Source organism: Oncorhynchus gorbuscha, linkage group LG12 (assembly GCF_021184085.1).
Source record: "Oncorhynchus gorbuscha isolate QuinsamMale2020 ecotype Even-year linkage group LG12, OgorEven_v1.0, whole genome shotgun sequence".
NCBI classification, from domain to species: Eukaryota; Metazoa; Chordata; class Actinopteri; order Salmoniformes; family Salmonidae; genus Oncorhynchus; species Oncorhynchus gorbuscha.
Genome location: NC_060184.1, coordinates 25682901 through 25706714, shown reverse-complemented (window position 1 = coordinate 25706714; position 23814 = coordinate 25682901). Strand labels below are relative to the sequence as shown.

Genomic DNA, 23814 nt, shown 5'->3' with positions numbered 1-23814 from the left:
GACATGCGTTCTCGGGGACGGGGTCACCAATACTTAGTGGATTGGGAGGGTTACGGTCCTGAGGAGAGGAGTTGGGTTCCGTCTCGGGACGTGCTGGACCGTTCACTCATTGATGATTTCCTCCGTTGCCGCCAGGATTCCTCCTCGAGTGCGCCAGGAGGCGCTCGGTGAGTGGGGGGGTACTGTCATGTTTTGTCATTTATTATCATGTCTTGTCCCTGTGCTCCCCATTCTATTCGTTTCCCTCTGCTGGTCTTATTAGGTTCTATCCCTCTCTCTCCCCCTCCCTCTCTCACTCTCTCGCTCTCTCTTCTCTCTATCGTTCCGTTCCTGCTCCCAGCTGTTCCTATTCCCCTAATCATCATTTAGCCTTCCCACACCTGTTCCCGATCCTTTTCCCTGATTAGAGTCCCTATTTCTCTCCTTGTTATTCGTTTCTGCCCTGTCGGTTCCTTGTCTAGAATGCACCGTGCTGTGTTTGTGTATCGCCCTGTCGTGTCGTGTTTTCCTCAGATGCTGCGTGGTGAGCAGGTGTCTGAGTCTGTCTGGTTCAAGTGCCTTCCCGAGGCAACCTGCTGTTCACCTGCTGTTCAAGATCGAGTCTCCAGTTTGTCCTCGTCATTTCGAGTGAAAGTTGTGTTTTTTGATTGTATTTACTTTTCTGGATTAAAGACTCTGTTTTCGCCAAGTCGCTTTTGGGTCCTCTTTCACCTGCATGACAATAGGACTAAATCAAAGGTAAACTTCACTGCACTTGGCATAGATATATTTGTTGGTAAGTTCATGTTTTGTGCTGGAAATACTAGGTTGGTATATTGCGTAACGTGAGGTTATGTAGTCTATATATATATATATATATATATATATATATATATATATATATATATATAGTCTATAATATATATGTGACACACATACCATTACACACCCAAACATACAGCACCTTGAGCCATGTCATAGGACACACCATCCAGCCTCGAGAAGCTATGGGCCCAGGGGATCAAATAACCATGAATGTTTACATGCTGCCCATGTTATGCCAAGAAAATATAGTTCAACCTATCCAAAGGGTAGATTTGAATAAAGTACGGTAAATTGTGTTTTCAGCTCTAAGTCTTCATATCATATTATCATGTCATATTTTTCAGACAAGATAAATACGTCTGTAATTTAAATGGCAATGCAATGGTCTATTTGTATTTTCCAGACCATATCCGCCTGCGTTTTACACCCTCTGGAGGCGCGGTATCCCTCAGGTCATCATGTACCCAGGAAATCCCCTGGTTCTGTTGTGGCCCTTCTCTTCCCTGTCTCTCCATGAGGTTTCCTGCTTGGCCTGACCTGCCCGGGTTGAGCTTGGCCCAGCCACCCCCACAGTCTGTTCATCTGAGGACAGTCCTGGAGCGCAGAGATGTCAGCCTCTGACCTGAGCACTAGCTATCTCCTCTATCCATTCCTCCTTCAAAGGCAGGCTGCCTGGCACTCTCGTACTAACAACGAGGCGAGCTAGCGCTAAAGCCCACCATGCAGCCGTGAGGTGAAGCGAAGCGACAGTTCTGGGCTAATGTTTTCATATCAGCATACCATAATTAATCCCTAAGAGCTGACTTCTTCTCCTTTCCTTGTCTCTTATCCCAACGCTTCTCCACCAGCCCTGTATGCCCCCTGTAGGAAGGACAGTAGTCAGCTTGTGAGGATATCAAACGCACTGCAAAAACAAGCATGTTACTGTCGAGTGTAGAGGCTTTGAAAGGGGCTATTTGAAGTTCCAGCTCCATGGAGTGGAGCAGCTTCCTCGGTGAACGGATTCCAGTTCTGCCCGTAATCTCTTTGATCCAGACAGTTCTAACTGCTCCCGACCATACCCAACTACCCAACCTATTAGCATTAATCAACCTCGATTAGCGATGTGACAGAATCCTGTTTTGCTTCGTATTCTCACAGTATTTAACTGGATCTCTGTTTTCCAGTAAGTTTCCGATGACTTGCCGCTGTAGCCAAATAAACAGGCTGCGTTACAAGGCCACGGCAGGCAGGCCTGCTGAATGGGGAGCATTGACACTGAGGGAGCAGCTTATTAAAGCCCCTCGAAAGCGAGAAACAGCATTTCTTATTTCCTCTCCGAGGTGCAGAGTGCGAGTAAATGGACTCGGTCTGAGACAGGTAGTTTATTTAGACATTTCACATTTCCACACCCTCAGCCTTTTTAGCTGCATGGGCTCCATGTCATCGGGCCCGTAGGGAAACCACACCTGGCCCTGTCAGGGGCCTTCAAGCCTGTCCAGGAGCCAAACCATCCGCAGCCCAGTTAGGTGGATGGAATTACCTGGCCTACCATCTGCGCCTCAGACGGATGCATGTGAGATGCCCCTGATATTGTGCACTGATGGCATGCTCTCCTCTTTCATCATGTGGAGAGGTGGGAAGAATGAAGGGGTGCGCTCCACCCTGCCAGGGATGCATTCATACCCGACCAATTCAGGGAGAATACACACACACACACACACACACACACACACACACACACACACACACACACACACACACACACACACACACACACACACACACACACACACACACACACACACACACACACACACACACACACACACACACACACACACACACACACACAACACACACACACTAGAGCACTAGAACAGTCTAGAGATACACGTATATTATCATTACCAAACATCACCGTCGACTGGGGCTCATTTTTCCCGGCATTAGCCGCGACACTAATGACATCCATTGTGTGGTGTGTAAACTGAACTTCATGGCCAACTCTCAGACAGGGGCCAGTGCCAAGTGGCTCATCATATAGCAGCCTGCACTGCTCTGTGATGGTGACGCTTGTAACTGGTCGCTGGTTTTTAGGAGGACACCTGAGGAGCAGCACGTGGTCTCACTCTCTGCTCTGCTTCTGTATTGACTCATGTCTTACAGCCTACCCTTATAAAAAAACACACGTGAAATCGCATTTTCACGTGAAATAGCGGTTTTCACATGTTGCGGTTAAATTTCACGTGAAACCATTTTATCACATGTATTACATTTAGAGTTTACATGTTAACACCATCTTTTCACATGAGAAGAAAAACATGTTTTCATCTCACACAATTGCAGTTGCACATATGTTTCATATGTAAGAGACATCTGCATTTGAAAATATAACTTCCACATATCGAATTGCAAGTTCAGCTGTGGTGGTGAAACAGTGTTATTCTCCTCATGTGAAAAGGTGTTAATATGGTGGTGTTAATATGTTGCAGTAGTAGCAGTGTTTTCACATATATATTTACAAATTCTGTAATGGCGTTCTGGCCTACCTGAGTATAAGTAAACAAGAAAACGTTCACCCAGAGGCGGCGTTCCTAGTAGCCGGGGACTTTAATGCAGGGAAACTTAAATCTGTTTTACCAAATTTCTATCAGCATGTTAAAAGTGCAACCAGAGGGGGAAAAAACATTGGACCACCTTTACTCCACACACAGAGACCCATACAAAGCTCTCCCTCACCCTCCATTTGGCAAATCTGACCATAATTCTATTCTCCTGATTTCTGCTTACAAGCTAAAATTAAAGTAGGAAGCGCCAGTAACTAGATCAATAAAAAAGAGGTCAGATGAAGCAGATGCTAAGCTACAGGACTGTTTTGCTAGTATGGACTGGAATATGTTCCTGGGTTCCTCCGATGGCATTTGAGGAGTACACCACATCAATCATTGGCTTCATCAATAAGTGTATCGATGACGTCGTCCCCACTGTGACCGTACGTACATACCCCAACCAGAAGCCATGGATTACAGGCAACATCCGCACTGAGCTAAAGGCTAGAGCTACCGCTTTCAAGGAGCGGGACTCTAACCCGGAAGCTTGTAAGAAATCCCACTATGCCCTCCGACAAACCATCAAACAGGCAAAGCGTCAATACAGGACTAAGATCGAATCGTATTACACCGGCTCTGACACTCGTCAGATGTGGCAGGGCTTGCAAACTATTACAGACTACAAAGGGAAGCACAGCCCAGAGCTACCCAGTGACACAAGCCTACCAGACGAGCTAAACTACTTCTATGCTCACTTTAAGGCAAATAACACTGAAACATGCATGAGAGCACCAGCTGTTCTGGAAGACTGTAATCACGCTCTCCGCAGCCGATGTGAGTAAGACCTTAGAACAGGTCAACATTCACAAGGCCACAGGGCCAGACAGATTACCAGGATGGGTACTGCGAGCATGCGCTGACCAAATGGCAAGTGTCTTCACTGACATTTTCAACCTCTCCCTGTCTGAGTCTGTAATACCAACATGTTTCAAGCAGACCACCATAGTGCCTGTGCCCAAGAATACTAAGGTAACCTGCTTAAATGACTACCGATCCGTAGCACTCACGTTTGTAGACATGAAGTGCTTCGAAAGGCTGGTCATGGCTCACATCCTCACCATTATCCCAGAAACCCTAGACCCACTCCAATTCCGCATACCGCCCCAACAGATCCACAGATGATGCAATCTCTATTGCACTCCACACTGCCCTTTCCCACCTGGACAAAAGGAACACCTATGTGAGAATGCTATTCATTGACTACAGCTCAGCGTTCAACACCATAGTGCTCTCAAAGCTCTTCAATAAGCAAAGGACCCTGGGACCAAACACCTCCCTCTGCAACTGGATCCTGCACTTCCTGATGGGCCGCCCCCAGGTGGTAAGGGTAGGTAACAACACATTAGTCATGCTGATCCTCAACACAGGGGCCCTTCAAGGGTGTGTGCTCAGTCCCCTCCTGTATTCCCTGTTCACTCATGACTGCACAGCCAGGCACGACTCCTACACCATCATTAAGTTTGCCGATGACACAACAGCGGTAGGTCTGATCACCGACAACGACGAGACATCCTATAGGGAGGAGTTCAGAGACCTGGCCGTGTGGTGCCATGACAACAACCTCTCCCTCAAGGTGATCAAGACAAAGGAGCTGATTGTGGACTACAGGAAAAAGAGGACCAAGCACGCCCCCATTCTCATCGACCTGGCTGCAGTGGATGCAGGTTGAGAGCTTCAAGTTCCTTGGTGTCCACATCACCAACAAACTAACATGGTCCAAGCACACTAAGACGATCGTGAGGAGGGCATGGGTCCTCAGATCCTCAAAAGGTTCTACAGCTGCACCATCGAGAGCATCCTGACTGGTTGCATCACCGCCTGGTATGGTATGGGAACTGCTCGGCATCTGACCGTAAGGCACTACAGAGGGTAGTACGAATGGCCCTGCACATCACTGGGGCCAAGCTTCCTGCCATCCAGGCAGGAAAGAAGCAAGAAGAACAGATGGCAGTGGGAGTTTCCTTGCTCGCCTACGGATTCTCAGAAGGCTGCCCGATCTGCGGCCCCTTTCCCTGCGTCTTTTCTTCACGCAAAAGGCATGGATCTGGGCCTGTTCCCAGAAAGCAGGATATCCTTCTTGTCGGACTCGTTAAAGGAAAAAGTTTATTCCAGTCCACAGTGAGTAATCGCTGTTCTCATATCCAGAAGTTATTTTTGGTCATAAGAGACAGTTGCAGCAACATTATGTACACAATAAGTTAAAAAACAAGTTACACAAAATGCCAAAAAACAAACAAAATAGCACTATTGGTTGGGAGAATGTAAAACTTCAGCCATGTTCCTCAGCGCCATCTTGATCACTGCCTGGTATGGAAACTGTTCGGCCTCTGACCGCAAAGCACTACAGAGGGTAGTGCAAACGGCTCAGTACATCACTGGGGCCAAGCTTCCTGCCATACAGGACCTCTATACCAGGCGTGTCAGAGGAAGGCCCTAAACATTGTCAAAGACTCCAGCCACCCTAGTCATAGACTGTTCACCCTGTTACCGCACAGCAAGCGGTATCGGAACGCCAAGTCTAGGTCCAAGAGGCTTCTAAACAGCTTCTACCCTCAAGCCATAAGACTAATCAAATGGCTACCCAGACTACTTGGATTGCCCCTCCCAGTCTTTTACACCGCTGCTACTCTCTGTGGTTATCATCTGTGCATAGTCACTGTAATAACTCTACCTACATGTACATATTACCTACCGGTACCCCCCGTATATATAGTATCGCTATTGTTATTTTGTTATTTTACTGCTGCTCTTTAATTACTTGTTACTTTTATTTCATTCCATTTGGAGTGTCACAGCTGAAGGCTCCTCTCTTCTTCATACGTTGGTCAGTGACTGTTAGAAGAGCCAAGTGTAAAGGACAGAGAAGCGCTGACTGTCTTCTTATTTATCTTTTTTTAACCCTTTTTCTGTGGTATCCAATTAGTATTTACAGTCTTGTCCCATCGCTGCAACTCCCGTACGGACTCGGGAGAAGCGAAGGACGCCATGCGTCCCCTGAAACACGACCTCGCCAAGCCACACTGCTCGCTTCACCTGGAAGCCACCCGCACCAATGTGTCGGAGGAAACACCGTACACCTGGCGACCGAAGTCAGTGTACATGCGCCTGGCCCGCCACAAGGAGTCGCTAGAGGGTGATGGGACAAGGACATCCCGGCCGGCCAAACCCTCCCCTAACCCGGACGATGCTGGGCCAATTGTGCACCACCTCATGGGTCTCCCGGTCGTGGCCGGCTGTGATACAGCCTGGGATCAAACCCCGGTCTGTAGTGACGCCTCAAGCACTGCAAAGCAGGGCCTTAGACCCTCTGGAGGCCTATTATATATCCTTTTTGACATGTTCAAATTTGCGCTGTCAGAGTCAATCAGGTCACTTTTTGCAATTTTGGTTTGAAAGTGTTGAAACACTGAAAACATCCAACATACATAATCTATATACTAAAAACAACAATGTCAAAACAAGTTGACTTTGAGGTTGAAGAAAGTGTCTTTATCAATTTGCCTGATTTTGATAATATTCCTTTAATGCTTTTTGTATAAATACATCTTAAATTACAGCTCAATTTGAGCAAATGATTCATTTGCGATTAATCCTGATCAATCACAGGAAATCCTGCGATGAACTGGATCAAATTTGTTTGACAGTCCTAGTTGACATTTAAATGTGAAAATGCACATGTCAAAGTGTAGCGGGCATGAATCGGTCATGGTTGCTCATGGTCACGTGATGAGGTAAGCCCCGCCTACGACTTCAAAATGAGTGCTGGCCCTTTTGGTCGAATGTATGGAAACCACATGTCTGACTCACATGTTTTTTTGCATGTTCTTTTTTTTTCATGTGTTTTTTTCTAAGGGTACCTACACAGAAGAACACAGGATCAAAATTCGGTCCCAGTACACGTCACATGATCTATGGTAAACAAGGACTGTGATACACAGAACATGCCTGTCCCTATTTCACTTTAGGCCATGTTAAAAAAGATGACATGGCATGTAATTTTCTTCTTACTTATTACACAGTGACTAGGCCAAAGTTAGTGAACATGAAATGATGTCCCTATCTTTTGGCTCAAGGCCTGGAAAAACCATCATTATTGGCAACCAGTATCTTCCCAGTACCTTATAAATACACATCTCTGTACGAACCCCTCAGCGCCTGCTGCCTGGGCACCCTGGCCCTTCGCCACCTCCTCACTGTATGAAACTAAAACATCACCTCTTCCTGCAACAGAAAAAAAAGACGGCAGCAAAGATCCAATTGAAATATTTTCAGAGTAATTATCAGATGTCAATCACGGACACAAGGGCATATAAAAGCAAGACAAACACAGTTTCCTTTTTCTCGTTGCCTGCCCCGCTGCCTGACCGCTGCCTCCAAGGCTGTCCCATGACACCCATCCTGATAGATGACTTGGCATTTGCAAAGCAAATGGGCCGTGCTGCATCCAAGACAATGTGACTCGGTGTCCTTACTTATGCAAAGGCCCTCCCAGAGGCCAGTGCAGTCCAGTAAGACCACAGGCAGCAGCATGCACCAGGGAAAGGTGTCCACTGACTCACAGGGAAGGCTAGCTAGGGGACATTTCCTTTCCGCCAGCCTTTCAGTTTCACCGGTGAGAAGTGAGATGGATTTGGCTGACCAACATATAGGCTAAAGACTGGCATGTGTCTGGCGACCTAGAAGAAAAACAGACTCTTGTTTAGTATGTGGAGTTGTTGAGTTTCTGTTATGCTTCTCAGATACGGTACCTTCGGAAAGTATTCAGACCCATTGACTTTTCCCACATTTTGTTACCTTACAGCCCCAATCTAAAATTGATTTTAAAAATTAATACATCTGCAATCTACACACAATACCCCATAATGACGAAGCGAAAACAGGTTTTTTGAAGTGTTTCAAATGTATAAAAAAAACATTTAAAAAAATATCTTATTTACATAAGTATTCAGATCCTTTGCTATGATACTCGAAATTGAGTTCAGGTGCATCCTGTTTCCATTGATCATCCTTGAGATCCTTCTACAACTCCACATGTGGTAAATTCAATTGATTGGACATGATTTGGAAAGGCACGCACCTGTCTATATAAGGTCCCACAGTTGACAGTACATGTCAGAGCAAAAACTAAGCCATGAGGTTGAAGGAAGAGCTCCGATACAGGATTGTGTTGAGGAACAGATCTGGGGAATGGTGCCATAACATTTCTGCAGCTTTGAAGGTCCCCTAGAACACAGTGGCCTCCATCATTCTTAAATGTAAGAAGTTTGGAACCACCAAGACTCTTCCTAGAGCTGGCAGCCCGATCAAACTGAGCAATCGGGGAAGAAGGGCCTTGGTCAGGGAGGTGACCAAGAACCCGATGGTCAGAGTTCCTCTGTGGAGATGGGTGAACCTTCCAGAACGACAACCATCTCTGCACCACTCACCAATCAGGCCTTTATGTAAGAGTGGCCAGACAGAAGCCACTCCTCAGTAAAAGGCACATGACAGCCCTCTTGGAGTTGCCAAAAGGCACCTAAAGACTCTCAGACCATGAGAAACAAGATTCTCTGGTCTGATGAAACCGAGATTGAACTCTTTGGCCTGAATGCCAAGCATCACGTCTGGAGGAAACCTGGCACCATCCCTACGGGGAAGCATGGTGATGGCAGCATCATGCTGTGGGGATGTTTTTCAGTGGTAGGGACTGGGAGACTAGTCAGGATTGAGGCAAAGATGAACGAAGCAAAGTAAAGCAAGATCCTTGAAGAAAACCTGCTTCAGAGCGCTCAGGACTGGGGCGAAGGTTCACATTCCAACAGGACAACGACCATAAGCACACAGCCAAGACTATGCAGGAGTGGCTTCAAGACAAGTTTCTGAATGTCCTTGAGTGGCTCAGCCAGAGCCCGGACTTGAATCCGATCGAAAATCTGAAAATAGCTGGTGCAGCTACACTCCCCATCCAACCTGACAGAGTTTGAGAGGATCTGCAGAGAATAATGGGAGAAACTCCCCAAATACAGGTGTGCTAAGCCTGTAGCGTCATACCCAAGAAGACTCGAGGCTGTAATCGCTGCCAAAGGTGCTTCAACAAAGTACTGAGTAAAGGGTCTGAATACTTATGTAAATGTGATATTTCTGTTTTTTATTTGAATAAATTTGCAAAAATGTATAAAAACCTGTTTTTAATTTGTCATTATGCAGTATTGTGAATAAATCATTTTTGGGGAATAGGCTGTAAGGTAACACAATGTGGAAAATGTCAAGGGGTCTGAATACTTTCCGAATGCACTGTACTCTACATCAGTGAAGCTGTAGTATTGTATGCTGCACTGAGGATACTTGCATTAAATAACAATAATGCAATGAAGCACATATTCCGGTTCATTAGCTGTTTCTTCAAATATCTTTCTTCTATCCATGAATGAATCTTGAAAAGGGAACGAGAATGGAAACATATGGTTGTTGCGGATCTGTGGTTTCAAGCATCTAGAATGCTCTGACAATGCAGAGCATTTACAGTGTCTTCTGCTTCTTTCCCAGTGAATTTGTGCATCGTTGGCGTACTGTAAAAGGGAAACTATCATAGTCCCAGATCTGGTTGTGCTGTACAGTATAGTCTACTTCAATGGCCGTTGGGTTAGCGGTACAACACAATCAGATCTGAGAGCAGACTCCCAACGCTCCAGGCCTACTGTAGTGTTGTGTCGTGACTATCGCTCACCACTCCAACGGGGAAGGCCAGCACGGCCATCATCCAGTCCCTCAGGCCAATGAGCTTCCTAAGCTGCCTCTCCTGCTCCTGGTTCTCACTGCCCTTGGTCAGCAGTCTGGACAGGTCTGTCAGCACACACACGCCAAAGAACACTGCCTGGATCACCTAGAGCAGGGAAGGCGAGGACAAAACGACGTGTTCTTAGAGAGAAGAGCAGCCACAACAGATGACACAATAGTTAGACATGATCATGTCACTCTTTCTAAGCAGAATAGCTGATCCAGGAGTTGTGTCACGGGACAAAGAATTTTACAACACAATTTAAATCCGGAGAGGTGAACAGGAGATTATTTTGGGTCACAAAATCAGTAGAGTTCGTCATCTCTCAAGAGGACAGTAGCATTAAATATTGATTTCACATTATATTCATGAGAAGCATATGAATCGCAAAAAGCATATCTATAAAACATTCATATGTACATCAAAAAGGAGTTCATTGAGGTGTCCTCTAAAACGGAACGCATATTTTGCCATACATACATTTAAATAAAATACATATTTTATATAGCAATACAAATAATTATATAACAACTGAACAATTACATAAACCTCATACTTTCGATGTCTATCCCCTTAAACTAGCATATGTCATTTTATGTGGGTCTATGAGCAGTCTGTGGCAGCGGTGGGGATTATTTTTTGCATGAAATTAAGAGCTAGAGAACATAACAGGGTGTCTTTATCGCCACAGCACAAACCCAACAGACTGGAAAGTGTGACTTTCATTCTCATTTAATTCAATGTTTCATTTCGGATTCCAGGAACCAGCATTATCTTTTCGTTCCAAAAATTGCGTTGCAGAACTTGGTTCTAGGACAGGGTAGTGCCCAGCAACAGCATTAGTGTGACACCTAGCTAACACACAAGACAGCTGTTTCATTTCTCAGGCGTTTTCGCAGCCTTTATATCTTGGACTTGTTTTTTTTTTGCCTTTGTAAGCAGCAGGTTTAGCCTGAGGCTATGCAAAAAAACAAATGCCTTCCAGGTTCTTTTTCACTTAAATGCAAGGGGTTTGGAAAACAGAGCTCTTACAGGGAATGAATGCCAAAATCTAAGCATAAAACCCTTTTAATATTTCTACAGGCTCTTTCCCTGCCCTGTATTGCAGGCACTTAGGAGCAACTACAATAATTCCTGGACTGGAGCTCAGGTTATAAAGTGTTGCTCCACACAACTCAAATGTCTGCAGCTGGGAGAGTGGAGCACAGAGGGAGTCTGGGAAGGAGAATATGGAAGCTGCATGAACAAGAGAGATACAGAACCAGTTGAGAAGTTTAACAGCTATAGGAGTGATGATGTACATACTACAGCATAATGTAATTACAGAAACATATCCAACATGTATTGCCCTATATAGACTAACGGGAAGCAATGTAATGTCTAGGAACCTAATTACCTCCACAGTTAGCAGAGGCTGACAGGAGAGTAGAGTAATGCATCATGTCTTACTTAGCAAAGACATTAGGCACTGTCCTACACTCCCCCTAGCCCTCTTTACATGTGCTGTGTAGTGTGCTGGCCAGGTGCAGAGAGGACCTTCATAAGTACTGGGTGGTCTAGGGAAGGGGACAGTATGTAAAGCCAGACATAATATCTCTCTGTCCACACCTGCCCCCTCTGGGCATCACCTGGCACTCTGTGGCAGAGAGGATCTGCACTCTGGCACTGTAGCTATGCCACTTATGTAATATGTGTGTGTGTGTGTGTGTGTGTGTGTGTGTGTGTGTGTGTGTGTGTGTGTGTGTGTGTGTGTGTGTGTGTGTGTGTGTGTGTGTGTGTGTGTGTGTGTGTGTGTGTGTGTGTGTGTGTGTGTGTGTGTGTGTGTGTGTGTGTGTGTGTGTGTGTGTCATAAAACAGATGACACATGCTCTATATGGTCACTTATTTGGCTTAAAGGCTCTGTGCAGCTGTTTTTATCACACAATCAAATTATTTTCTGTGTAACAATTAAGTACCTTACTGTAATAGTTTTTCAATAAAATCGTCAAAAAGAAACAAAAATCACCTTTCAGCAAAAAATCTTTCTCAAGCAAGAATTTTGCCTAATTGGAGGGACATTATAACCTGAAAACTAGCTGTTATTGGCAGAGATGTTTGGAATACTCTTTGTTATTTTACCTTTTTATTTTAGCTTGTATACTGTTGTTTAGGGCAGCTCTCATTGTTTTATTTTACTGCGAAGCCCCTAGTCCTGCTCAACATGCCTCAGATAGCCCCCTTGTCCCACCCCCCACACATGCGGAGACCGCACCTAGCATAACTGGCGCCTCCAGAGATGCAACCTCTCTCATTGTCACTCAATGCCTAGGTTTACCCCCACTGTACTGGCACCCTACCATACCCTTGTCTATACACTATGCCCTGAATCTATCCTACCACACCCAGAAATCTGCTCCTCTTATTCTCTGTTCCGAACGCACGTTCTTATAGCCTTTAGCCGTACCCTCATCCTACTCCTCCTCTGTTCCTCTGGTGATGAAGAGGTTAACCCAGGCCCTGTGTGTCTCCAAGAGGTCTCATTTGTTGACTTCTGCAACCGTTAAAGGCTTTGGTTTATGCATGTTAACATCAGAAGCCTCCTCCCTAAGTTTGCTTTATTCACTGCTTTAGCACACTCCGCCAACCCTGATGTCCTAGCCGTGTCTGGATCCTGGTTTAGGAAGGCTACCAAAATTCTGAAATTCCCATCCCCAATTACAACATTTTCCATCAAGACATAACTGCTAAAGGGGGCAGAATTGTTATCTACTGTAGAGATAGACTGTAGAGTTGAAACTGTAATACTATCCAGGTCTATGCCAAAACAGTTTGAGCTTCTACTTTTAAAGATCCATCTCTCCAGAAATAAGTCCCTCACTGTTGACACTTGTTATAGACCCCCCTCAGCTCCCAGCTGTGCCCTGGACACCATATGTGAATTGATTGCCCCCCATCTATCGTCAGAGTTCGCACTGCTAGGTGACCTAAATTGGGATATGCTTAACACCCCGGCTGTCCTACAATCTAAGCTAGATGCCCTCAATCTCACACAAATTATCAAGGAACCTACCAGGTACAATCCCAAATCCGTAAACATGGGCACCCTCAGATATAATTATGACCAATTTGCACTCTAAATACACATCTGCTGTTTTCAACCAGGAACTCAGCGATCACTGCCTCATTGCCTGCGTCCGTTATGGGTCCGCTGTCAAACGACGACCCCTCATCACTGTCAAACGCTCCCTAAAACACTTCTGCGAGCAGGCCTTTCTAATCAACCTGGCCCGGGTATCCTGGAAGGATATTAACCTCATCCCGTCAGTAGAGGATGCCTGTTTGTTCTTTAAAAGTGCTTTCCTCACCATCTAAAATAAGATACAGATATAGCCCTTGGTTCACTCCAGACTTGACTGCCCTTGACCAGCACAAAAACACCCTATGGCGTACTGCACTAGCATCGAATAGTCCCCGCGATATGCAACTTTCAGTGAAGTCAGGAACCAATACACACACTCAGTTAGGAAAGCAAAGGCTAGCTTTTTTCAAACAGAAATTTGCATCTTGCAGCACTAATTCCAAAAGTGTCGGGACACTGTAAAGTCCATGGAGTATAAGAGTACCTCCTCCCAGCTGCACACTGCACTGAGACCAGGCAAATCTGTCACCACTGATAAATCCACGATTATCTAGAATTTCAATGAGCATTCCTCTACAGCTGGCCATGCTTTCCACCTGGCTACCCAAACCCCGGCCAACAGCCCTCCACCCCCCGCAGCAACTGGCCCAAGCCCCCCCCCTACACTTCTCCTTCACCCAAATCCAGACAGCTGGTGTTTTGAAAGAGCTGCAAAATCTGGATCCCTACAAATCAGCTGGGTTAGACAATCTGGACCCTCTTTTCCTAAAATTATCTGCCGCCATTGTTGCAACCCCTATTACTAGTCTGTTCAACCTCTCTTTCATATCATCTGAGATTCCTAAAGATTGGAAAGCGGCCACTGTCATCCCCCTCTTCAAAGGGGGAGACACTCTAGACACAAACTGTTACAGACCTATATCTATCCTACCCTGCCTTTCTAAAGTCTTCAAAAACCAAGTGAACAAACAGATCACCGACCATTTAGCCTCTTTTCTCTGTAGACGCAATGATGTCGCGCTTGCCCAACTGCAGAGTGAGAGATCTGATGGATTACACAGTTCTGTAATCGCGACCAGTTTGACTCTTTTCTCTGTAGATATCAATGATGTCGCTCTTGCTGCAGGTGATTCTCTGATCCACCTCTATGCAGATGACACCATTCTGTATATGTCTGGCCCTTCTTTGGACACTGTGTTAACAAACCTCCAAACGAGCTTCAAAGCCATACAACACTCCTTCCGTGGCCTCCAACTGCTCTTAAATGCTATTAAAACTAAATGCATGCTCTTCAACCGATCGCTGCACGCATCCGCACACCCGACTAGCATCACTACTCTGGACTGTTCTGACTTAGAATATGTGGACAACTACAAATACCTAGGTGTCTGGCTAGACTGTAAACTCTCCTTCCAGACTCACATTAAGCATCTCCAATCCAAAGTTAAATCTAGAATCGGCTTCCTATTTCGCAAACATAGCCTCCTTCACTCATGCTGCCAAACATACCCTCGTAAAATGGACTATCCTACCGATCCTTGACTTCGGTGATGTCATTTACAACAAAATAGCTTCCAACACTCTACTCAGCAAATTGGATGCAGTCTATCACAGCGCCATCCGTTTTGTAATCAAAGCACCATATACTACCCACCACTGCGACATGTATGCTCTCGTTGGCTGGTCCTCGCTACATATTCGTTGACAAACCCACTGGCTCCAGGTCAACTATAAGTCTTTGCTCGGTACACTGGTCACCATAGTAACACCCACCCATAGCACACGCTCCGTCGGGTATATTTCACTGGTCATTCCCAAAGCCAACACCTTCAACACCGCCTTTCCCTCCAGTTCTCTGCTGCCAATGACTGGAACGAATTGCAAAAATCACTGAAGTTGGAGACTTATATCTCCCTCACTAACTTTAAGCGTGAATAGCCCATCCAACCAACTGCTCTTTTGCACACCAGTATTTCTACTTGCACATTCTCATCTGCACATATATTACTCTAATTTGTAATTACTTTGCCACTATTGGCCAATTTATTTCCTTACTTCATTTGCACACACACCGTATACAATATTCTATTGTTATTGACTGTACTGTTGTTTATCCCATGTGTAACTCTGTGTTGTTGTTTTTGTTGCACTGCTTTGCTTTATCTTGGCCAGGTTGCAGTTGTAAATCCGAACTTGTTCTCAACTGGCCTACCTGGTTAAATAAGGTGAAATAAAAAATATACATTTTGGCAAGTCAAAACTCTGCCCATGTAAAACCTGCTGATTAGAAGGTCCTGTGTAAATTGTATTTTCAAACAGCAACTACCTGGAAATAACTCTGATCACATTTATTCACACTTTCACAGTGTTTGTTTTTGAACAATATGATACAAAACACAGGAAAAACTCAATTGTTACTGCATTGGGCCTTTAAAACGGATTCATTTAATAACTAACAACTTGGAAGTGAGAGAACATTTTAAACCAAAAGTATGACTCAGTTTCATAATCTGTCTGCTAGGTGCCTCAGTTTTTATCCGAAGAGGCACTATGCTAAACCACAACAAAACGTTTCAGATCATATGACTTGACTCCTCCAAGCACAGGGGTTGGACATTTTGTTCTGCCTATTGATTCATGTGGACAAAGGCCAGATCTCACTGGTGGTATCAACCCACTGGACAGCCCTGTGTTCTGCTCCTCATGTATCCCCGATGGAAACCCACATCTGAACCCCACACTCAATAATGAATGACTGAGACCCAATGAAAACATATCTACAGGCTAAAATCACAGCTAGGCAGCCAAGGTCCTAAACCAAGTGAAGTGTAACAGAATGAGTGTAGACAGACAGAGGCGTGGAGGTTAGGCCTGGCTACCGTGGCTGGTTTCTAGAGTTTTCCACTAGACTTCTATCCCATTCGCCCTGAGTAAGGTCTGATTCTAAAGCCTGCGAGCGAGTGGCATCTTTTGCTGTGATAATATTTCTTTGTTGTCTGTTCTAATAATAACTGCTTCATATAGCAACACTTCATCATGATGATGACGTATATAGAATCAAACGAAACCAGTTATTCAAAAGGCCTAGCTGTTTCATGTCAAACTCAATCCATATCAACCTCACATCGTGTCACCTTCATTTCTTGTGCCCCTATTTGTGTGAGCTAAAGCAGAGCAAACTACCCACTACCAGTGTCCCACTGGGCAAAACAAACTGGTTGAATCAATGTTGTTTTCACGTCATTTCAAAATAATACAATCAATGTGATGAGGTTGAATCAACACGGAAAACTGTTTGGATTTGTGAAGAATCATCAAAGTAAGGCAAACGTTATTTTCTTCACCCAACTTTGAACCTAAATCCAATGACATGGTGACACTTTCTATTGATTTCATGTTGAATTCACATTAGTCTACAAATCAACCAAATGTGTATCAAAACTAGATGTGGAACTGAAATCTGTTCACAGTGGGGTGTGAGTAGCAGTGGTGTAAAGTACTTAAGTAAAAATACTTTAAAGTACTACTTAAATAGGTTTTTGGGGTATCTGTACTTTACTATTTATAATTTTGACTACTTCTACTTTTACTTCACTACATTCCTAAAGAAAATGATGTTCTTTTTACTCCATACATTTTCCCTGACACCCAAAAGTACTCGTTACATTTGGAATGCTTAGCAGGACAGGAAAATGGTCCTTTCACGCACTTAACAAGAGAACATCCCTGGTCATCCCTACTGCCTCTGATCTGGCGGACTCACTAAACACACATGCTTCGTTTGTAAATGATGTCTGAGTGTTGGAGTGTGCCCCTGGCTATCCATAAATCACAAAAGCAAGAAAATTGAGATGTCTGGTTTGCTTAATATAAGGAATTTTAAATTATTCATACTTTTACTTTTGACACATAGGTATATTTTAGCAATTACATTTACTTTTGATACTTAAGTATATTTAAAACCAAACACTTTTAGACTTTTACTCAAGTAGTATTTTACTGGGTGACTTTCACTTTTACTTGAGTCATTTTCTATTAAAGTATCTTAACTTTTACTCAAGTATGACAATTGGATACTTTTTGAGTAGCTTTGAGAAAAATAAAACGAATAAGCAGAAGAATGAGAGAATCCGTCATAAGTAGTAGGACATTGCACATGTTCATTACAGTAAATTGGGAGCTAAATCTAAGTACTTATTCCTGGGGTTGGCATATTCACGTCACATTGGCGTTTTTTATCATCACGGCAGTAATTCATCATGACTAAAGACAGAATCATGACTAAATAGTAAACACACACATGCACAAACATGTGCATGCACGTGCGACACACAAACTTTGTTGTCAGGATTTATACTATAGGCTTAAACTAGATGTTGTAATGCACAATAACAAAACATGTTTATTGCTGTTATTGCATTTAGCGCCATTGCCATAAAAATAGTAGTAAAATGGCTCAGCAGTGGGCTTCTAATGTGGAAAACATGAGTCATCTGTTGAAAAACTGACAGAACATCAGGATCTAAATATATATATGTGTGTGTGTGTGTGTGTGTGTGTGTGTGTGTGTGTGTGTGTGTGTGTGTGTGTGTGTGTGTGTGTGTGTGTGTGTGTGTGTGTGTGCGTGCGTGCGTGCGTGCGTGCGTGCGTGCGTGCGTGCGTGTGTGTGTGTGTGTGTGGGTGTGCGTGTACATATACTTATAGAGTAAGCAAAATGTGAAAATGTATTTCAGAAAACAAGAGTGCAACTATTCCTAGAAAAAAGAAGAGCAAAACACAGACAGTGAGATAAAGAGAACATCCTGGGTGTTTTCGTAGAAGGTTTTTTACTATCCAAACAACGTTCTCTTAAAATAAAGGCTGTGTGATCTAACAGGGGAATCATTTGAGCTCGGGATGTCGTTATCCTAATCACATCATCTCGGGTACCCACGGGCCACGGATGGTTCCTTAATGATTGTGATTCATGTGATTCCAATGTTGCAACAAAAAAGGCAACTGACTTGCGCGCATCAGCAGCCGAGAAGGGGGGGGGGGCTTTTTAGTGGGTGTGAGTTTTAATGACCGTAACACTTGCCCAAAAAATTGAGGAGTGTGTACAGCGCTGGAAGAAACAAAACATATTGTAGCTGACAGCCTAATAACACAGCAGGCCCGTTTCGCAACTGAGGGTGGGCGGTATCAACAACTGGAGGTAGGACACTGACTGTCTGTAGCATATCATACCATGACGTGCTAGCATTTCTGAATGACCAGGCTCCGGTCTAGAGAACAATATTACACTTACCAGGTCTATGAATGTTAAAAACTTCCAGCTCCCGCCATATGTTTGATGCGCGGGCATGTCAATTGCTTTATAATTGCAGAGGATGGAGAAATAGGACAGGAGAATGGCTACCCTTAGCACCTGAGATGGGATGAGCGCCATGTTTTTTCTCCGTGTCCTTGTCTCGTCTCCTGCTATATCCTCCTGTCAGATTGATGCTGCGGGTCTCGCACAGTGCAGGGGGGTCGTTGCCTCCGAGAAGGGAATCAGACAGAGGAGGTTGCGTACGAGATGTGAACGTGAGGAAAGGGATGAGGAGGAGGGGTGTTGCCATAGAAACAGAACGCAGCCTCTCCAAGACGAGGAGGAGCAGACCACTATGTGATGCTCTGCATACATACAGAGGCTCCTTCAATGATGTCTTTATAGTCTGGTCAATGGTTTTGGCTAGTCTAGTGTAACGGATGTGAAACGGCTAGCTTAGTTAGCGGTGGTGCGCGCTAAATAGCGTTTCAATCGTTGACATCACTTGCTCTGAGACCTTGAAGTAGTGGTTCCCCTTGCTCGATGCTTCGTGGGTGACTGTTGATGTGTGCAGAGGGTCCCTGGTTCACGCCCGGATATGGGCGAGGGGACTAAAGTTATACTGTTACACTAGTATAATAGTGGAATAATGCAAATGTATTCACATTTCTACTGAGGCCATTGCATCTTTGCACATGCATATAGTTCAAATGTGCTCAACAATTTATTGTAACTAAATATGTATATAGATTTTTCACTTGGGGGCTTTTAAACAATCAAAAATGGCAACACAAAATTAACATTGTGTTCTAACACAAGACTGTGCTTGTCCCTCCAATTGAATTTATGTATTTATTTTATTTCACCTTTATTTAACCAGGTAGGCTAGTTGAGAACAAGTTATCATTTGCAACTGCGACCTGGCCAAGATAAAGCATAGCAGTGTGAACAGACAACACAGAGTTACACATGGAGTAAACAATTAACAAGTCAATAACACAGTAGATAAAAAAAAGTCTATATACATCATGTGCAAAAGGCATGAGGAGGTAGGCGAATAATTACAATTTTGCAGATTAACACTGGAGTGATAAATGATCAGATGGTCATGTACAGGTAGAGATATTGGTGTGCAAAAGAGCAGAAAAGTAAATAAATATAAACAGTATGGGGATGAGGTAGGTAAAATTGGGTGGGCTATTTACCGATAGACTATGTACAGCTGCAGCAATGGGTTAGCTGCTAAGATAGCAGATGTTTGAAGTTGGTGAGGGAGATAAAAGTCTCCAACTTCAGCGATTTTTGCAATTTGTTCCAGTCACAGGCAGCAGAGAACTGGAACGAAAGGCGGCCAAATGAGGTGTTGGCTTTAGGAATGATCAGTGAGATACACCTGCTGGAGTGTGTGCTACGGGTGGGTGTTGCCATCGTGACCAGTGAACTGAGATAAGGCGGAGCTTTACCTAGCATGGACTTGTAGATGACCTGGAGCCAGTGGGTCTGGCGACGAATATGTAGCGAGGGCCAGCCGACTAGAGCATACAGGTCGCAGTGGTGGGTGGTATAAGGTGCTTTAGTAACAAAACGGATGGCACTGTGATAAACAGCATCCAGTTTGCTGAGTAGAGTATTGGAAGCTATTTTCTAGATGACATCGCCGAAGTCGAGGATCGGTAGGATAGTCAGTTTTACTAGGGTAAGTTTGGCGGCGTGAGTGAACGAGGCTTTGTTGCGGAATAGAAAGCCAACTCTAGATTTGATTTTTTGATTGGAGATGTTTGATATGAGTCTGGAAGGAGAGTTTGCTGTCTAGCCAGACACCTAGGTACTTATAGATGTCCACATATTCTAGGTTGGAACCATCCAGGGTTGTGATGCTAGTCGGGCGTACGGGGAATAAAAAACACAGTCTTTCTTACAGACATACTTACATTCTGTTTCAAGATAGAGGCAGTTACAGAGGAGGTTTGTTGCTCCAGCCGAGACTTTCTGATATGTTATAATTAACTGCCTTTGGCATGTAGCTTACTATTACTAGAAGCGTTTTACAACTCTACAATGGTCTCTAGGACACAAGGCCAACTGATGGTGCTTAGATTATATCTGTTTACTACTTTATAGGCAGTCTTCAGGATCCCAAGGCTGTTATAAGTTAGATATTGTGTTATTAATTCCGTCACTGGGTTTTCATATTTTATTGATCCCGTAAAAGTACAGTACTTTAACCAAACCAAAACACCACTAGGGGACTGAGGGCATGACCAGAAGAACATCAAAGTGTTACGTGACTCTTCAGAGCTCAGAGAATAGGCCTGGGAAATAAGAGGGCATCAAGCGCATCAGATCAGACGCCATTCCGGAACAGAAAAACACCTAGGTTTTTCCCACTGACACATTGACTGCTTCACACAGTATTACTGTAATCTATAATTGCCAGCTCCAGTCTCAAAGCTTTTTGAGAGATGTCAGGCAGCGGCAGACTAACTCTCCCCCCTGTTAAAATCAGTATTAAGTTACGATAAGGCAGCTACAGAGGTTTATTCTATAAAAATCCCTCGCTAGAGACAGACAAATGGTTTTCAATCCCAGCTATTAAGAGGATAGAGAACTGGGGATTACAGATTCTGGCCTCGGTCCCTCCCAAAGTCAGCACAAGATTGGAAGGCTGACTTGGGCAGGCAGGCAGAGATGGTATGGATGGATGGCCTATCCTGGTATAACCCTGGTGAGAGGCTTTGTGGGTCTGAATATGAGTCCTGCCTCATTCGGTAACACAAAAGCTCCCAACTACCATAAATGCATCATTTCTACATTTTGGATCTAATACACTGAGTTACTCAAACATTCTGTCAGGAACATTCACTTCATGTAGAGTGCAGAAAACCTTCTCAATTGTTCTGCAAGCGTTCTTGGCCTGCTGCTGAGTTGCAGGGGCCTGCTGGAGTGCATGCGCTGGCTTTTGACGGTTTGTGGTTAGCCGTGGGATGTTTGCTTGAGAGTTTCCAGTGTCACCGCCTGCTTTAAAGTAGAGGAGCTGATTCGCAGCTAGCTATTGCACACTCATCCAGTTTGCTCTGCACTCTCAGTGCACTCAGCCCGAAATCATCCCTCTTCTCACTGGGATGTATTGGCTAGCGAGAGGCTTCTGTGCTGGGTGAACACAGCATGGGCTCCGTCTCATGTTTGGATATGATCTAGGAGTATAACCATTGGCATGTTAAAGCATTGGAACAGCTTTGAGTATTGTTTTATGGCGGGCCTATAAAGGCCAGTAGTTGTGGGTTTAGCACTCTAGACTCTGTCTATCACATCCACATACCGTGGCTTTTCTTTCTCTGTTCTTCCTCTTTGAATATGTCGTTCATTCTATGTTGACTGTAGATACCCAACAACACTACAAGAACCAGACTGGGATTACGCCATAGATGTTGTGCGGCCTAAATGTGGCGGTCACAAATTCCCATCAGGTTAACTAGGGAATTTCAGTCCTTAATCCACTTGACATCTGTCCTCATCCAAGCATCCGTCTTTAATGACCTCCCCCTCGCGTCTGATAAATCTCCACAAACAACACACGAGAGGATGTCCATCTCATCCAAGTCATCTTTCATTATCCCCCCACTAGCTGAGCTGTGTAGGAAAGGTCGGGCTAATCCTCTGGCAGCCAGGGCAAGGCTGTGTCTTGACTGGCGCTACACGGGACATAAACCCTCACTCACCTCTCCTCTCCTCACCTTTCGCTATGGCCCCATAGATTTCAATACAGCAAGCAAGTGACTTAGCTCTCTCTCTCTTCCTCTGTGTGAGCTGGCTGGCTGGCTAGCTGGCTGGCACATCATGTCAAGGGCCTAAAAATAGGCCTCCAAGCCTCATTAAGGCCCTAAGTTTGTTTGCCTCGGTATAATGCCCATGCACAAACGCTGGCATCCATTGGCCCGGGTGTTTGTGTCTGTTTGCAAACATCAAAGTCTGGCCAATCAATCTAATGAGGAGAACGAGGACACACATCTGTTCTATCGTGCCTGTCTTTTACCTCCATCCCAATTTTTGTAATTAGAGGTCCCCATGGTAAACCACTGCTTTAATCCAGATTGGTAATGATAAATAAATATTTATTTATCTATTTAGTCGGGGGCAAATGCTCCCAGCTTTAAACAGGGTTGGTTTACATAATAACACCCCTCCCCCCCAGACAGTTTGACGAGGAAACATGGCCGATAAATGAGTCCTTTAAGTGTAGTGGCTATAGCCCAGCCCAATGTGGAACATCTTTCATGTGCATACGCTGCACGCTTGGTTGGTTTATTACTGCGTTACAATCCTGAAGGAGGGTGAGTGTTTTTCGATTTTGAAACGGATGATGGTTTTTATGGTTTTAGCCTTTGACTTTGATCATGGCTTTCATGTTTGTCTGTATTTTGCACTCAAGTGAAATGAGTATCACCAACCTTGTGGGGGGTAGGATTAGTGATAAAGAGCACTGCCAAGGGTCTCCCTGCCTGCCTCATGTGTTCTGATTAGAATGGATCATTTGATGAGATAAAGATGTCATGAGACTCACGGCAGAGCAGAACGCTAATTGTCCCCAAGCCTCTGACTGGCCTGAATGGGAGTGTTGCATGTTGTATCTACTTCTGTCTGCTTTCAGCATCGTCCTGATGACAGTGTTTAAAGGATGACGTTTCTGAATAAAGCTCACTGTATCATATTCCTGGAGCCATGGCCATGCCAAAATGTCCACGTTTAGTTGATTTCTTTATAGGCTGACACCAGAGGAGAGGGGCCTCAGCCATGCACCTGTCGTGAGGAACGGAGCGAGGCATTGACAGAGGAGCGTGTCTATACCCTTGGATTTTGATGGAGAGCTGGGAAAAGGCCGGAGGCTGCCACTAGGAAGGTAAACATGTGTGTTTGTGCAGGAGAATGGCTGATTACGCAAGAGCTCCACAAAAAGAAAGTGTAGCTTGCACAAACACCAGGCTGTAAAAGCTTCAGAGACAAACAAAGGTGGCACGGAATGGGCCACAAAGGGACACTGACAGGTGAGGGTTGAATGGAAATAGCATTCTCATAACCTGCCTGTTACGTCAAACCTTCTGTGGCGTATGTTTGTCTGTATAAGGACAGAACCTTATCTTTTACCTAGCGGAGCTGGACTGTGCTGGCTCTCTGTCTGTTCAATTACTAGGCTACTAGTATGGCCTCTCCTTATTATTTACACGACAAAGTTCCTAATAAAACCGGGGATTTGTCC

The 23814-nt window shown here is 44.6% G+C and overlaps 1 protein-coding gene across 4 annotated transcripts in view; it reads right to left on the bottom strand.

Annotated features, from left to right (window-relative positions):
- The window catches only part of aig1 (androgen-induced 1 (H. sapiens)), a 72879-nt gene extending 53990 nt beyond the window's left edge, over positions 1 to 18889 (bottom strand). The window contains exons 1-3 of one of the 4 annotated variants that reach the window (XM_046291622.1): positions 18558 to 18889; positions 10102 to 10257; positions 7529 to 8071 (exon numbers count right to left, since the gene is read on the bottom strand). In XM_046291622.1, coding sequence (XP_046147578.1) covers positions 7967 to 8071; positions 10102 to 10257; positions 18558 to 18698 — 402 coding nt within the window. In that variant the 5' untranslated portion in view covers positions 18699 to 18889 and the 3' untranslated portion in view covers positions 7529 to 7966. Of the gene's footprint in view, positions 1 to 7513; positions 8072 to 10101; positions 10258 to 18557 lie in introns of those variants that run through there. The other 3 variants (XM_046291619.1, XM_046291620.1, XM_046291621.1) reach the window with 3 other exon arrangements.
- Between the last annotated feature and the right edge of the window lie 4925 nt (positions 18890 to 23814).